At 35.1% G+C, this 18,265-nt stretch overlaps 1 protein-coding gene across 3 annotated transcripts; it reads left to right on the forward strand.

Annotated features, from left to right (window-relative positions):
• The first annotated feature begins 1,836 nt into the window (after positions 1-1,836).
• On the forward strand, positions 1,837-17,183 carry LOC137184064 (scavenger receptor cysteine-rich type 1 protein M160). 3 transcript variants are annotated; one of them, XM_067591387.1, is made up of 19 exons: positions 1,837-1,992; positions 3,450-3,770; positions 3,953-4,054; positions 4,853-5,059; positions 5,145-5,327; positions 5,543-5,700; positions 6,385-6,526; positions 6,793-7,095; positions 9,209-9,520; positions 9,871-10,161; positions 10,863-11,165; positions 12,527-12,832; positions 13,033-13,308; positions 13,816-14,021; positions 14,248-14,353; positions 14,531-14,677; positions 15,015-15,110; positions 15,422-15,595; positions 15,694-17,183. In XM_067591387.1, the coding sequence occupies exons 1-19, from the start codon at positions 1,935-1,937 to the stop codon at positions 15,879-15,881; spliced, it is 3,879 nt and encodes a 1,292-aa protein (XP_067447488.1). In that variant the 5' UTR covers positions 1,837-1,934; the 3' UTR covers positions 15,882-17,183. The 3 variants fall into 3 exon arrangements, with proteins under 3 accessions (XP_067447488.1, XP_067447490.1, XP_067447489.1); XM_067591389.1 differs by having other exon boundaries at positions 15,425-15,595; XM_067591388.1 differs by having other exon boundaries at positions 6,388-6,526.
• The last annotated feature ends 1,082 nt before the right edge of the window (positions 17,184-18,265 follow it).

Here is an 18,265-nt window from a genome sequence, read left to right on the forward strand (position 1 = left end):
GGGGAACATAAAGTTGCCATTAATTTGTTTCAGTAATGAAGTTTGTTTCTTGTCTGAGACATTGTCAAGGTATTTTAACATGAGAACATTTTAATGACTAAATACATTTCTAATAAAGCATGGGTTTTTGGAGAAATAATTACTTTTTGCTACTGCACAAGAAAACTAAGCCTTCTTAGGGTCCTATGATACTTTAGTTGAGGGATCATTCTTTTAGTTCCAAAAGGTTTGTTTGTGGAATCACAAAATTAGTATTATTATTTCTATAAAAACAGCTCATATATTGTGCTGTGTCCTTAAATATGCCCATATTCTTCTGGTGTGTCCAGGCTGAATGCAGCAAAATCATATAAATCATATTTGGTCCCAAAATGGAGTTATATCTGATTTATTTGGTAAAGAAATGGGACTCAGCCATATGTTTTGGAACACTGTACTTTAGCATTTATGATTCTATGTCAAGCAATGTCAAAGTAGATTTAGGGTAACTGTAATGTAAAATTCAATTAATTTAATCACCCCATTGTTATTCAGTATCTTATTTCAAATGGCAACAGAGAGATCTGGATCTCTCTGTTGAGGAAGCAAGACTTTTTTTTAGAATCAGGCCTTTTTTTTTTTTTTTAAGTATTATATGCCTTTTGATAGATAGTAGGCGGTTGATAGTTATTTTTCTCGGTAAAATCTTTTCTACGATTATTATTAGCTTGACATTTCTCTGATGTGAGCTGACATTTGGCTGCCTTGATGACTGCCGAGTTTGTTGCTCCTGAGAGCTAAATCTTTGTATTTAAGGATCTGTTTTTTGTCAAGATCACATTGTTCTGAGATCTCAAGATTACTGTAAAAGGTTGATACTTAAATTAATGAAACTTTATTAAAGACAGGTGTGCTGGAAAACTCCTTATCACATAATCGATCAGTCACATCAATTTTAACACAGTCGCGTTAATTTTAACACTACTATATTATATGTCATTTGCTATGTGAAATGACAATTATTAAGATCTAAATTACTGATAATCAAATAAACTGAAAAGTCATAAAAAATTCTGAATTCACTTAATCCTAACACTTAGTTATGGAAAACTATATTTTTTAGTTTTAAGAACAGCAAATAAATTGTTTGGTACAATGTCCCCAACAATTTAATTGTTGTAATTACAGCTGCTTTTTTCTGAGCCATGTCATAAAGATTAAAATAATGCACTGTGTGTCTAAATTTAAATGTTTTTATTTCATTTTAGCTTTAAATTAATGATTGACTAATGTTAACTTGTCTTATCAAACTTACATAAAAAATGTACCGATGCAGTCATTAAAGAATTAACATGTAACTGCGTTGCCGTGGGTAAAGAAATACCTGTTGTCTTACTGGAAACATAGACATTCTAATTGATAAAATGTACTTAAAACATATTTCCAGCGCAGTTTTTGTTATGTTTATGTGTTGTAAAACTTTAACATGCACCTTTCAATTTATTGACAACCATCTAATTAACATTGTCATGAAATCTGTAGCATGTCTAAGACACATCCTACAGCCAGTGCTTTTGCACACCACATCTTTGTTGCACTTGTATAAGCTGTCCATTTTTATAGCCTTCAACTACTGATTAATTCATTAATACATTTATTTACATATATATATTATATGTCTGATATCATGTTTATATGTCCAATCATTTGATTGCAAATTACAAAAAAAAAAAAGAAAAAGTAAAAAAAAATGAATACTCTTTTAGATATGTTTTTTTTTCATCTGAGATCCTCCCTCTATTTTTATTTCTTTCATTCCAAGACAATATGTGTGATTCTAACAGTGCACCACATACATGTAACAGCTCATATCCATTTTGGGTGGGCACATCCTTGGCAATATAAAGCTGAGCAGATCATTCATCTGCCTCACTCTGTAGACATGAGCTGTGGTGATGATGTGGTTCCTCCTTCTCCTCTACATAGCTCACATTGAGCAGGTGATCATTGAAGGCAAGTTACAGCTACTCTCTTTAAAGTTTTTACTCTATATTTGTGACTAATTATGTTGGGTTGTTGATCAAAATGTTTTTAGTATTTATTCAGAACATATAAAGAGTGCATTCGGAAACAATTTATCCTCATGTTAAGGGTTTTTTAAAATAAGTTTAAGATGAACTGCAACAATCATAAAAATGGTTCTTATTGTTTAGTCAGCATCAGTTTGGATGACCATGGATTATTCTGCTAAATTTAATTTCAAGTAAAAACATAAAATAGAAGATAAATAATAAATTGATAATTTGATACAAAATCAGGAAGAAGCTAATCTGAAATACATATTTATACATTTGACTGTGGAAAATATATCTGTTGTTTTGAAAATCCTCACTTTGTAAAAAAAATCATGCATAATCAGTTTTTCATTCATTCAGTCTATTATGGAATTGATGAAGATTTAAAATTTTTGCCAAATTTTCATATTTCAAGAACAATTGATGAAAAAAACCAAACTAAAACTCATACCAAATGTGCTCTCTTAGAACACTTTATTCATTCGGTTCATTTTTTTAAACTTAAGAGTCACTGTTGTGCCAACATCAGGAAAAATGTCCCCATGGTCCAATACCAGATCTCGCTGCTGTGCAAAATTTGATGACAAATTCTATATTGATAAAACAAAGAAAGAGGGGGAAAAAATAGAAAAAACAAGACGGAACAAAAAATACAAAAAATACCAAACTTATTGAAGGCGGTGTTTGGGTGACATTTTGTGTAAATATCAATACTGGTCAGATGTTTGGCTTTTTTAAAAAAAAAAATTTATTTTAAGGATATGTAATTTTCAAAGTACATCTTAGTTTCTACTGTTTCCCAGAAAAAAAGTATTTGATAGGTGTAAAATGTATAAAATGTATACAAGCAAAGATACGATTCAACATATAGGGAAAAAAATTTCCAGTATATGAATGACTGTTTATTTGGCTTAAATTTGAGTTTTCTTCCAAGGAAACTGCTATTTTCTCTGCAATTATTACCAAAAAACATATTTCTATCCAGGAAATTTGCTAGGAAATTATTCAGAAATAAAGCGTTACCTTTTTTTCCTCATGATATTACTTTGTACAGCATCATTTCTTTAATTTGTATAAAAAATGTTAAAGATTTTGGAAACTATCGTTAAATTGCTACACATGAAAATGCATCCTACAGAGGGAAAAAAAAATAATGTTTCATGGCAGACATTTGGTTTTGTTCAGTAAAGAATCACAATTAAATGTAAATCGGGCTAAAGCAAATGTGGGTAGAGGGCTCTGAAGTTGGTGTGGATCAGGTTAAAAAAACCAAAAACATACAGCAACCTCACAATTCACAAAGTTAAACTACAAAATGATAATGAAAAACTACAAAATGAAAATATATACCTCACTATATTAACATGCTTCTAAAAACATTCTGTATGGAACCAGCTGATAAGACCGGACCAAGGCTGATTCTTGAGGGTAAAAATGGCTCGTGTGAAGGCTATGTTAAAATCTACAAAGATAACAGTTGGAGCTACGTTGGAGATAAACACTGGAACAGTAGCACTGAAAAAGTGGTGTGCAGGAGCACTCACTGTGGGGAAACAGAGAACTCAACAGAAGATGTGCTTCTTCCCACTGATGCCGAAGTCTTTGTCAATGAACTGGAGTGCAATGGAACAGAGAGTCACCTGTTGGACTGTAAATATCCTGGATGGGGTATCAGCAAGTACAGAAAGCCATCTGTGAAAAAGATGAAATGTTCTAGTAAGGCTGAATTTTTTGTTTTTATATATGTTGAGATATGTACTATGTATTGTTAAGAAGTGCACCTTTAAAAGGTAAAAAATTCTGTGCTACAAAATAGGTGCAGGGTAATCCAAGATATTATAGAAAATGATGATGACTTTTTTTTAGTAATTGGCTGTTACTTGTTTTTGCTCTTCTAGACAAAATCAAAATAGATCTTGATGGATTTAAATGTGCGGGAGCTGTGCGCTACTCCACAGATGGGAAAACACCTTCAGGTTACTTTTGTAATGACGAGTGGGGTAAGAGTTAACATCATTCATACAGTCAATGGGATTTAGTCTTTCTAAATGCTAGCAGTGAAACATATCTGTGTTTGTGGATGTTTGATGAACGGTTCTGTGATGTCTGAATTTAGTCTTGTGTGTGAGCTTGAAAGAGAATTCGGGACATTTTCTTCATGTAAAATGCAACTAGAGTAGCCAGCAGGGAGGAACGCAGAATGGGATGGCTGTGAGATGAGTGTTCCTATATACAAGTAGTGTAACAAACAGAGATAAAAATGATCACACAAAATCAAAACAGCAGCATTTCCTTATTTAATTAGATTTTACACATGAAGTTACTTTTCACAAGTACTGTTCTGTACTGTAAATCAAGTGGGTATGATTGAAAGTTACAGCCTTTAATAATGCAAAAAAGACTTAAACTTTGGAAGATGCAAACTTCATTTGTCTATCTCAGACTGTTGAGGTCTCATATTAGCTTCAAACTTTGGAATACATTTGTGCATAAAATGAGAACTTTGGATTTTGTCTCAATCACTTACATTGGAAACATGTTAGAAAGGGATCTCTTAATGGACAGGAGGAGTGATTACAGAACCATCCGAGTCATTGTCTCTTCTTGAGTTCTTTTTCAACACCACAATGACTATTAATTACTTTGTTATTATTGTGATATATTTTGTTGTTCATTATTTTATGTCATAAGCTTACTATTTGCTTTTGACTTTGTAATGAATTTGAAGGATTGAGTTTGATGATTTTTTTTCTTCTCCTTACCATTTCTAAAATATGCCATAAAAATTCCTCTCAAAGGCGAGGAAGAAGCCAATCATTTGTGTGAAAAGCTCAAATGTGGTAATTCCGCTGGCGTTCCTAGTGAGGAATGGATGGTTTGGGAAGGATTCAAAACCTCAAAGAAGATGAAGATCGAGCATCTAGGCGAGCAACTAACCGATCTTTGGCAACGTGTAACTCAGGAATCAACTTCATGCAGTAAACCTGCTTCTGTCATATGCACAGGTAACTTGCACACACACATATACTCAGAATTTTACTCCTTTGTGGCAACATATCAGTGAATTAAGAAAATTGTTTATTAAAACAGATTACAAGCGACTGCAATTAAGAGGAAACGCATCAAATGTCTGTTCTGGGGAGCTGGAAATAGAAGAAAATAACAACTGGACCAAAACCAAACCTGAAGGAAACCAATCCGATTATGATGAGTGCCGGCAGATGTACTGTGGTACCTCTACAAAGCGCAATGACACACAGCTGACATGCTCAGGTAATTCAACTAATTACTATTCAACCAAATAATTTCCACAGGCAATGTTTTCATCGTGATCTTGCTTTGTCTTGATTATTTCTATAATTGAAAAATGTAAATATCAGTAGAAAAAAACAAGTCACTTGAATATTTTTTTCACCCACTATCTTCAGCCGGTTAAAAATCTAAACCATAATATCAAGAACACGTTCCCATATTTTTATTTTCCACAGACATTGTTAAAGTAGTTCTGGACGACGACAGTAAGAGCTGCTATGGTAACGTTCATATTAGTGTGAATGGTTCAAAATACCCTGTGTGTGCCTCCTCCTGGACCAAATCAAATGCTGAAATGGTTTGCAAAGAGCTAAATTGCGGGAGTCTTTCAAAGGTGGGTAGTGAGTTTTTCAAAGGTTTTTTTTAAAAAAATTTTTATGTGAGCCTATGCACCTTTTGTTGAACAGTGACCATTGTGGCCACAAGTGGCAATTACAGGATGGTGGTAAATACTAAAACGTAGTGTAACAGTGGCACAAGTAGAGAAGAGTTATGAAGTCAGCAAAATGACTCAGTAATGTCAGTTATACAGCAATATTTATTTAAATTTTGTTAAAATTTCCTAGCCACCATAAGCTAATGCAACAAAACCTGTGAGTGTACTGAATTAAGCAAGAGTGTGTCTTATGGTTTATCATGTTTTAATTCATTATAAATTCAGCTTCACATTTAAGAACAAGAGTGTGTTTTTTTCCTTTTTCAAAAGTTTCATAGCCTTTAAATTTGTAAAGGATGAGTTAGACATTTTTCGGAAACATGCTCATTCAGTTTCTCGCTGCATTAAATGAGAAGATCAATAACAATCTTGTATTTGTCCGCTAAATATGAAGCTACAGCCAGGGGACACTTAATTTACAGTATCTTAGCATTAAGACTGGAAACAGCAAACCTGCTTCTAGCTAAAGTTAAAAGAAATTCCTACCAATACCTGTTTTACTGTTCTTTTTGAGTCCATCAAAGTGTACAGTCTGGCACAGATTAACATGATTTCCAAATTACCATAAATATTTTCTTCCAGGAGAGTACAAAAATGTCTCGAAAAAAAGGGATAATGGACTATGTGAACTGCACGGGCAAGGAGTCCTCATTGTGGCATTGTAAAGCCAAGCGTCACAATAAACCTTTTCAATGTACTTCTACGGCCTACGTAGTCTGTTCAGGTGAGATATGGCAGTGATCATATGGTAATGGTCTCTTCTTGTTACTTGTAGTAAGAAGTATGGCTTTTGAGATGTAGAAGGAATACCAGGCCAAGACAGGGAATTTCATTGATGAATACTAAAAAAAAACCCAAACAAAAACAAGAATAACATTACTTTGATATCAAGTACATGTAAAATTATACATTTGCCCAAATGTATGCAGGAAGTGTTTTTAATGTAGTATGTGGCCCATGTTTCACAATTCTTTTGCTGTATTGGTACAGATAGTATTCAAGTAAACTTGACGGATGGTCCCGGAAAATGTGCTGGGAGGCTGGAGATCAAGTATGAGGGACAATGGAAAAAGGTTTCTAAAAATCTATGGGCAGAAGAAAATTCAGATACTGTCTGCAAACAACTAGAATGTGGGAAAGCAAAAGAGGCCCACAGCACTGAAAAATTCAGCGCGGGTTCAAATCAATTCCTGCAAAAGAAGTTTACCTGTAAAAAGGCCTCAAAAATATCTAAGTGTGAGATACATGACGGCACCTCATCTGACGAGGAGGCAGTGGGAATAATCTGCAAAAGTGAGTCTTATTTTCTCTATTTGTCTGTCTTGCCCTTTGACCTTATGTTGTTGTGCCTCACTGTCTTTCTTCAATTCCATACTGTCAGTCACATTAGAGAGGCACTTAACTGAATTTGAATCTGTACTCCACATTTCTTTTTGAGGTTTTAGTCAACAATGTAAAAAAAGCCATTGAAAGGTGGAAAGATTCTACAAATATCTGAATTAAGAACAAACATTGTTTTTATGTTAAATTTTGCTCCATATTTGTTAGCCCTTCAATGGTCTCACTCATTATCTTTAAAGCAGTTTTTATTCATTTATTAATAGTAATTTGTGTAATTACACACCCAGCAGACACAAAACAACATTTACATCCATTTGTTTCAGGCTACTTGCAGTCTACTTGCAGGCTACTTGCAGTCCAATATTCATTTTCCTTTTAGCTTTTCACAAACTCCTGATGGAAATATCTGACTTTTCTCTTTAGCTGCTGAATGTGCCTCTATGTTCACCAGCTTTAGTTGCTAATTTGATCGGTCTGCGTTTGGTGCTGGGCAGGTAGTGTACAGTGGGTTTATGAGAACTTTTTTTTTTTTTTGCTGAAAACAGCTGTCTGAGGTTGATGAGATTGCTGAGACTAAAACTAAACACTAAACTAAAACAGTAAAATTGCTTTTGCTAAAATCGCAACCAAAACAATGAGCTGAAAATGCTAAAATGCTTTTTGAAGCTGAGGGGAACTGCAGAGTTGGGTGATAATTCTCTGTGGGTTTGTCAATACGAGTGACACCCTTCATATTACACATAATCATTTGATCCATAGCTAATATATAAAAAAATATCAATTAGTACAGCTTTAATGAAAACGGAAATCAGGTCAACCATATACAGTTATATAGGTTCACAATTTTTCAAGTGTGTCTTAAAACAACAGTCAGGTGCCCATATGAACACTGAAAGAGGTTTTCCTCACTGTAATCATTCCTCCTGTTCACACTGCCTATTAAAAGATCCCCTTCAAATGTGCTTTCAATGTAAGTGATTGGGGCCAAAATCCACAGTGTGTCCACACAGTCATTTTGTGCAAAAATGCATTTAAAAGTTTATCTGAAGCTTATATGAAGCTTCAGCAGTCTAAGTTAGTCATATCAAGTGGATATCTGCCACATTTACAGTCCTCTTAGCATCAAATTCCCTCTTTGTGTTTCCTCGGACAGTGTTTCCCTGTTGAGCTGCAGTGGAAGTATAGTAACAAAAAGAGGGACTTTGGCACTAAAAAGACTGTAATGTTGAAAGATGTCTACTTGATTTGAGATTTGGATGGCTGAAGCTTCATATTAGCATCAGATAAACTTTTAAATATATTTTTGCATGGAAGGAGGACTGTGGATTGTGGCCTCATCACTTACATTGTAAGTGCATTATGAAGGGATGTTTTAAAAGCCAGTATGAACAGGAGGAATGATTATGGCAGGAAAAAGCTATTTAAATGTTCATTTGGACTACTGAAATTTGTTTTAAGACAGACTTGAAAAATTGTAAAGTATTAACTGTGTCATCTGGAATGACCTAAATAGACATTATTTTCCATTGAGAACATTTAAAAAAATTCCAATTATTATGAAAACCCCCCGAAAACAAACAAACAAACAAAAAAAACAAAAATGTTTGCCTTTGAAAATTCCACCAAAAAGAAGCCCACTGAAAAGGTTTTCGTTTCGAAAACTTTGGTAGGGTTTTTTGTGGGGTGCAGAACATACCTCTTATACAGATGGCTCATTAAGGATTAAGCACAACACATTTCAAACATGATATCACAGCTCAAAAGGCAAACAACCAAATGGTTTGTTTAAAGGTTTAGGAAGAAAAAAATTGAAGAAAACTTGCCATATGTGCATGTGTGTATAGATTTCCAGGACTGAAGACAACTTTATTCCTTCATTGGAACGATAAAAAAAATAAAATAATTAGTTTAAACCACTAATGGTCCAGAATATTTGTTTATCTGTAAAACTGCATCTTAGTGTTTCCATGTTTCATTGTGAAGGGAGGGTGGGACACCCTGGACAAGTCGCCAGTCTATCACAATCCTAACACCAACTGTATATCTCTCTTTCCTTGTTTCTCAGAGCACAAGGTGGTATTTCTTGATGATCCCCACTCTTCCTGTTCTGGAAAAGTGGGGATAGAGAATGGTGACAATATCTCCTGGCTCTCCGGATCCAACGTGACATGGAACAACAAGTCCGCCGACACAGTGTGTCGACAGATTCACTGTGGGACAGCCCAAAGCTTTAACTACATCCGTAGTGATGATAAGAGAAATGCTATTTCAAAGAAATCGTACAGTTGCTCATCCAACAACACATCTCTGTTTGACTGTGAAACCAACACATTGCCATCAGACCACAATGACACTATTGCCACAGTGATATGTTCAGGTATTGTGAAGCAGTGTTGAATCACCTGTCTTTTAATTTAAAACATATCCTTTACTCATGATGGCCTTCATTTAGTATGCCACTGGTTGTCCTGTGGTCCAGATATGATGCATTTTAACAATGGTACAAAAAATGGACCTAATAGGGGCGCTATAAAAGTTTGGCCTGAAAGATATACTACAATCAAACTTCTACTCCACTGGTCCAGTTTTGCAGAAACTTTGAGATATCATGCATTTGTCTTTGATCAGTGTAAGAAATTCTTTACATGTTTTAGATGTGAAATAATCTGATGATGAGATTCTGCAAGCAACCTCTTGATCCCTTTTGCCTTTTGCTTGTCACAACAGGAGAAATCAAAATAAATCTGACCAAAACGTGTTGGGGCAAAGTCAATATTTGCATGGATGGGAATTGTGGAGGTGTGTGTGCAGCCACCTGGCACAAAAACATGTCTATGAAGCTGTGTGAACAGCTGGGCTGTGGGACCGTCTTCGACCCCGTCGTCTTGTCTGAAAGAGATAACACTGTCATTGTCAAGAGTATGCACATGTCAAAGAGGACTGACAACCTGACAAAGTGTAGTTTTGTCATGAATGATAATGACCGCTGTGAACACGCCGTCCATGTTGTTTGCTCAGGTAATTGTTTTTAAAATATTTATATATTTATTATTATCAAACATATCTGAAACATATATCATTTTACTTATGTTTTATGTTTATCCTTTCTGTCAGATTGAATGCCCCATATACTCCCACCACCTCAAGTTCTCTCCAAATAATTTCCTATACTGATTTTGCTCCTATATTACCTTTGCCAAGGAGGCGATGTTTTCAGTCCGGTTTATCTGTTTGTTAAGTAGGTAACTGAACCTCTCAGAGACTTAAATTAAATCTGGAGGAAAGTTAGCTCATAGGCTAAAGAACAACTAATGATCTATCAAGACAAAGCTAAACAAAGTCTTCTTCACCAAATTTGGTACATAACACATTTATGTATAAAATAAGTAATTTAATTTGTTGTTTTTGTCTTTTTAAATGGCTCTAGTTTTTTCATTATTCTTCAAATTTTATATATATATTTATATATAATATAAACTAATGTAACTCGCAAATATTAATCAGTGCACCCCTGAAAACTTTGATGCATCTCCATCATACATTTAGAGGGCCATAACTCAGTGGTCATCAGACTGACTTTCTTAAAGTTAATTTCATCTTTGCACAAAATTGACATTTTTGCCCATCAGTGTGTATTTAGATCCAGATCCATTTTTTGTTCTTTTATCAAAATAAATAACATTAGGTTATACTCTATACTTGTCATTGTTTTATTGCAGGTAGCATCACGCCTAAATTACAAATTTCCAGAGACAAATGTTCTGGAAATCTGGAGATGATGTATGAAGGCGAGTTGCTCCCAGTGTGCAAGGACGCTCTAAAAGACAAGAACACACAAAACATCATCTGTGAGGAGCTGGGATGTGGGCCGGCTCTCAACGCCACTGACTACTTCGGACCTAAATCAAACAAGACACGTTTCATTTCAAATGTACTGTGTCATGCAAATAAGAAGTCATTAATAGCATGTGATGTCCGTCCTTCCACGACAGACTGCGTTCATGGTGGCCTCCAATGCTCCGGTATGTGTAATGATTTTGACTCAAGTGCAAAATGTCTTCATTATCCATATAGAGAGCCAAAGTGAAACTGGAATCTCTGCATCCTTTACTTAACTTTTTTTTCCCCAGAAAGACTGATAAAAAAAAATGCTGAATGAGAGATTGCATTGAATTACAGAAACTAGTGTAACCAAGGATAGCTCAAATGTGACATCATGACTTCAGTTCTCTATACGAATTTTAGCATGATGTTTTGAAATGAAAAAACTACATAGAGAAAATATGACAAGATATTAGCTGTAGTTTCACAAAGAAATAGTATGTTAGAAAAGTTATGATGTGTAGGTCAGAATAGTGGAAGTGGAAATTTTAGTGGAAGATTAAGTTTTTCTTCTTCTCAGATATGTTTTAAGCATTAAAAGAGACCTTCTCATAAAGGAGTAGTTTGATTTTTTTTTTTTTAGAAAAATATGTCTTCACTTTCTTGCCAAGAGCAAAATGACAAGACTGATACCACTGTAATGTCTGTAATATAAACCTACAGCAGCAGCCAGTTAGCTTAGTTTAGCATGGAAACAGGAGGAAACGACAAGTCTGGCTCTATCCAAAGTTTAAAAAAAATCCATCTACCTAAAATGACAAGTTGTGGTCTTTGCCAGATGCAGTGACTTCCTGTGTTATTTAAGCCACTGTCACAGCCTTTGTGCTAATTAGACGGCCTCTGGCTTCATATGTAATGGAAAGTTATGAATGGTATCAATCTTCTCATCTAACTCTTGGTAAGAAAGCGACCGAGTGTACCTCCCAAAAATGTTGAACTATTTAAAACAAACTATTTTAACTTTAAAGGCCCTGAAAACCTATTTCATCAATCAGCATCTTACCATGAGAAATGTGATCCTATATGAACAAACAATTATCGATCAACATTCGAACGGTGGTTATTTCAATTGAGACTTTTTTGTACTTTTGGTTTTGTCTGTGCTCTTCTCACTGGTTTGCCAAAGGTGGGACAAGTTGATGTCACACATCACTTATCAGGATTTAGCAGTATCAATTCAAATAAGTCACATCTGATCAAACCACACAGTCCTGATGAAGCAAAGTGTTTGAGTGTTAAACTTTTTATAAATAATACCTATAAATATTCTTTTTTCCAAGTGTGCTGAAGGTTTTAGAGAGGGTCTTTAACATCAACACAAACTTTTATCAAGGTTCTTTTATCTGCCCAACAATTCAACTACTACTTTGCAAATGACAAACAGGTGCAAAAAGCACTGTGGAGGCATTGGTGGACTTAATGCTTAATACACTATGTTGTAGGTTTTGTATTTCCTGAAGCTTTGTTTTGTTTTCTCACTTGTCCATGCTGCTAATCTTAGGCTGGAAGAGGATCAGACTTAACAAGAGCTGTAGTGGAACTGTGTTACTTCAATCAGAAGATAAAAATATGGCTGCTGTTTCTGCGGAAGGCTTTTCAAAAATAGAGGGCGAGAGGCTTTGCCAGGATCTGGATTGTGGGAATTACATGGAAACGATGGAAAAGAACTCTGAACTGATGATTCTCTCTGGAACTCTCTGGAACAGTAGCTTCAACTGTACAGGTGTTAAGAATCCACCAAACATATGGGGCTGTGAAAAGCCACGAGCAGCCACACAGAAGCAACAGCTCTCAATTAAATGTGAAGGTAAAATTGATTTCTAAACTAAAGCTATATTGTTTACACAGATACAGTAAACAGGCTACTTCCCGATAATTTTTATTGATCAATTAAGTGTTCAACATTTTGGGAAATGCTTATTTGTTGATTTTGTGTTCAACACTATCTGAAAATGTTAACCTCTCCTTTAACATTTGATCTTGTTATTTTATTGCTTCCCTTTCAAGGTGAGCCCAAAGTCACCCTCACAGAGAAATGTAAAGGTCAAGTGATGATAAATGGCACTGAAGTGTGTGCCAGTAACTGGAACGACGACTATTCACACATGGTTTGCCAAGAACTAGATTGCAGCAACGCTGTTCCCGGTGACTTCAGTTTTAAACCTGCTGTCCCACTTAAGGACTACTACCATGTCAAATGTGAGAAAGACCATCACCTTCTCGGCCAGTGCAAGAGATTCAACGCAACGTGTGATGGAAAATTGGTGTCTGTTTACTGTGTTAGTAAGTATGTATGTATGTATGTGCTTGCTGTATCATCAAAGATGCAGAATATAACCATATGAGTGTTGGAGAAAATGCTTAATTTATCATTGTTTATAGTATATTTACAGCTAGCAATTAAATTGTGAATTTACCAAAGTTGGAAAATTCAAGTAATTGGTATTAAAGAAATACCAATTGATGACACCCTCATGTCAGCTACAGCCGGGAAATGGTTAGCTTAGCTTAGCATAAAGACTGGAAGCGGGGGTAAACAGCTAGCCTGGGTCCATCCAAAGTTAAAAAAATACTAAGCAAACCATCTCCTGGCTCCAGCTTCATATTCAACAGACAGTATTGAATATGAATGAGAGTGTTACAGATCTTTTCATCTACCTCTTGACAAGAAAGCAAATAACCGTATTTCCCAAACTGTCCAGCTATTCCTTTGAACATTAGTGTATTTCTGAAAGTTGGAGAGATGAAAGTGAATTATTTTTATTTATATATATTTATTTATTTTTACAGACAATGTCAAGTTCAACACCACAGAAAAATGCGGAGGTCAGCTTAAAGTCAATTATGGAAAAGAGTGGGAAGAAGTGTGTCCTTTAGATAAGAGTATTGAAAAAAATCATATCAAAAAAGTAAAAAAAGTATTGTGTGAATCGCTCAAATGTGGGAATCCTATAGAATATAACAAACCTCGCAATGTCAAAGGAGCAGATACAAAGGTACATTTTTGTATTTCATTTTTTGGTTGAATGTTTGTTTGTGGCAAGTTCCCACTCGTTATCCTGTTAAGCTACGTGACTTCTGTATAATTTAACTGTGATCTTTTACATTTTACTTTATTATTCATTCAGCTGTCATTTTTAGCTGTCAGACAGATCTTTATGTTGTTTTATATGGCTGCATGAAAAGCCTATATGCTAAAGACAAGTTGAAATTTGATTCAAGGCCAACTTGGGAACAACACTGACATGCACAAAAGATCATAAAGACATCAAATACTGTGTCCACCAAAAGAGTTGTGAAGACACACCAGCTGAGATCTACTGTAAAGGTAACCAAAACAATGAATCCTTTCCCAATAAGTCACACTGGTTCCCCAACATACAATATGAAGATTAAAATCTGTAAATTTTAACACATTTAACACAAAATGAATTTCTTATTTGATTAATGTAGCACAGAAAAAAACAAGATAAATCAATCCCACTTTGCTCTGGTTTGATTTCAGGGTATGAGATCAAACAGCCACCGACGGAAGACAATAAGATCCCCGTAGTGCCTATTATCCTGGGAGTAGGATTTCTTCTGGTTCTGGTGATACTGATCGTTGTATTTGTACGAATCTGCATCGTCAGGAAAGCCAAGAATGTCTCATGTAAGTGTATTATTCTATTGTTATGGCGTCAGTAGCAACTGATCAATGACTACTGATAAATAATTTGTTTCACTTTTAATTGATTACACTAATTCCTGATCAACCAAAATGTTTTGAAAAAGGTGTACTGGAGGCATTTTGCCACAAGAGGCCAGTCTTTCTACATGCTGACTAAATTCTGACCACTACATACTCCATGTGACCATTTAACCATTAGTTTTTCTGGCTCTTGTGCTGTCCACTGGTACATTAGTATGAGCACATGCATTTATTGTTTCTCTGCCCTAGACAGTTGTTTGTCATGTCCCAGTTAATGTCTAATGCTATTTTGATGTAGCAAGAATCTTTTCAAGAAAAGAAGTAGAGTTTGAAAGTGGTGATGTGGAGGATTTCAACAGCAAAGCAAATGAAATGGAAGACTTCGGTCATGGCAGTGAGTCTCAAAACATTTATTTGTTTTTATTTATTTATTTATTTTTTAATCAATACATATGATAATGTTTTTAAAAAAAAATAATTTAGTGTTGTATTTAAATAAATTTCCATTTATAAAACAGATCCTAATCACAGGCTGTTATATTTAAATATGATCTCAATGTAAAAATTAAACACAACCTTGAAATATAGTGAAAATATCTTTCTTTAATGGTTTAATGTTTTGTGATGGAAATGCAGGCATTGTGATTTGAAATTTAGGACAATGTGAAAGTGTTTATGAAACTTGTTTTGTTGCCGTTTTTCAAGGAGGATTCAGATCAGAGGCTGAATTCATTGAAGAGCACGACGCACGGAGCACTTCCTCTTTTTCTTACGATGATATTGATGAAGTGGATGAGGCTCGGCCCCTGACCTCTCAGGCCGACTCTGCTGGCACCTCAGGAGAAAACTACATCCCTGAGAGTGCCCTTGATCAAAGCACAGGAAAGTTTTGAGCAAGTTTTATCACATGCACACATCTTTTTTTCCACACTTGCATACTAATACTGAGCATCCACAAAATTCTTCCTTCCTTACTGCAGATGGGGTGACCTATGAGGTGGATGACCCACAGGAGAATTACGATGACATTGAAGCCAGCCCTGAAATCAAACAGACTCAAGCCGAAGTCCACGATGGTCCCAAAACCACACCTGAAAGAGAGGCAGTGATTGCGGGATTGGTGCCGGAGGATGAGGACTATCTTGTGCCAGGCCAAGATGGGTGAGCCAAAACTGGGTTGAAAACTTACTGAAATAAAATCCAATCTGGCAAGGTGGATCACCTCGAAAGCAAAACCCAACTCTCTGTTACAAAAATGGATATAATTACTCAAAAAAGTCCAAACTAAGGGATGCAGAATGCGTCATTTGATGAAACAAAGTGAATTACGCATTAACTAAAATACTGATCATTTTAAAATCACACAAGATTTTACAGTTTACAGAAAAATTATGTTTCAGAGTCTTAAACATTTCATGTATAAACAGAAAACATAATCTGCTTCTACATGGCTGGTTTCTGTACCTTCCAGTGAGATTAAGTCAGTTTCATCTCTTATTCTACATATGTTTGTATTATTAAATGTACAAAGTGTTGGCCTTCCATCAAATCACAGATGAAAAAAATGCGTAGTAAATGTTCTTTCTCTTCCAGTGTACAAAATGAACAAAACTCTGATCAGTCAGAATGCAAAGCAGCTTTGTCTAAAATCTACTACTTGTTGTTGATTTAATGGCTTTCAACATATTTTTGAGGCATTTGTTTAAAAAAATTAGATATATATAAAGTAGTTGAGCTTGATTTCAGCAATCTTTTATGAGACTGTTATTTCTGTAGTAGTTTGTCAATTTATCAATGAGCTTATTCATATCAATTGCAATCCATCGCAACACGCACATGACATACTCATTTTATAACTGTAGCAAAGAATTAGCTGCATAAAATGCCGAAAATGACATAACGTCACTGTCAAAAGAAAACCATGTATCTCCAAATTTGGTCATTTTGAAAATTTCAAACCAATTATACGATTAAGTTTGCCTTTATAGACAGAGAAAAATCTTCTTCTCCTTAAAGATCCCCTCCAAGCATGTTTTAAGACATACGAAAATACTCTCATTTGTATTTGATATGATTTTTCCACCAAAAAAGTTCAGTTAAGTAAACAAGAAAATCATAAAATCACACCTACATCTTCTTCCTCATTGAAGACTCCAATATCTATAAATTTACATATATTTTCCGCTTCAAAAGTTGAACTAGAAAATGGAGGGGGACTTTAAAGCTAAAAAAAAAAAAAAAACATTGCTGAAAAACACATGGTCACACATTGTTATGCATGGTTTTCACAAGACAGTGATGGTGAGTCAAACTCCTTGTGTAACACCTGATAACCTCAGGTCATATTACCATGTGGTTACATTGTATATTTTTAAGTTTGTAGGCTTTATAAGAATGTATAACGTTGATTTTACTGTCACATTTATGTTTTTTAAACACATTCTATTAAACATGAATATAATGCTCAGTTAGCTGTGATTGTCATCTCTTATTTTTTCTTCCTGACTTACATTATTATGTGACTTCTTGTACATATCAAGAGGAGGTTGTGATAATGTCAAACTGACACACAAAGTATTTCAGTCATATAGCATCATATCAGTAAAAATAGTCAAAAAATACAATTCAGTGACACTTTTATGTGATATCTTTTTCATGCAGTGTTATATACTTTCATTCAATTCAGTTTACCTTACGCTTGGAGCAATGAGCAGTACATGTCCCTTGAAGAAACCTTTAAAATGAATGTGTACAGCATGTGAAACTTGGGTGTTAACAGCAGTTTTGTGCAGAAACAACATTCAGTTCTTGATTGAGGCTTTGTGTTTGCTGTATGTTGACACCTTTAGGTTTATCCTCTACTTGTATCTAACGACGCCTATGGGACTTCCGGAGTTTGGAAATGGCTCAGATGTTGAGTATCAAACTGTATGTTACATATGCGAAATATAGTTTGATACACAGCACAATAAGCCGTTTTCTTCACAAGACACCGTCTAGGCAGTGAAACAAGATTGCTTGAAATTTACTGCTGGTCCTGATCGTTGTATTTGTACTTTGTACTTGTATTTTTATAAAATTATTTTGAATTTACTTATTTCAATATCCTGATTTATAATTATTAATTGTGATTTTGCTCTGCATTTGCTACACAAAGCCTAGCATTTCCCCCGCACTCCACAAAGAAAAAATCTAAACACTCTCACCACTCAAAACATTTTGAATGCAGTTTTAATCTCCATACACTTAAACATTCTCTACAATCACTTCATCATTTCCCCCCAGTGGTCAAGATGTTCGACAGCAGCTGCTCGCTACAAATGTTAACATGAGTAAGGCCATCCGTTAGGGACTGACAGACATGCTAGTGCTGCTTTCAAGAGATTGACAGACATGCTAGAGCCTCACATGTTTTGTCAGGAGTTAGCCAAGGGCCACCGAGATCATAGAGCCAGCGATACACCCAAAGGGACTAATTTGTAAGCAGCAGCTCTCGTATGATATGTAAACATCACACCCAGGTTCACTGTCAGAGGCCTTGCTGAGGGA

This window comes from Thunnus thynnus, chromosome 6 (assembly GCF_963924715.1).
Source record: "Thunnus thynnus chromosome 6, fThuThy2.1, whole genome shotgun sequence".
Taxonomy (NCBI): domain Eukaryota; kingdom Metazoa; phylum Chordata; class Actinopteri; order Scombriformes; family Scombridae; genus Thunnus; species Thunnus thynnus.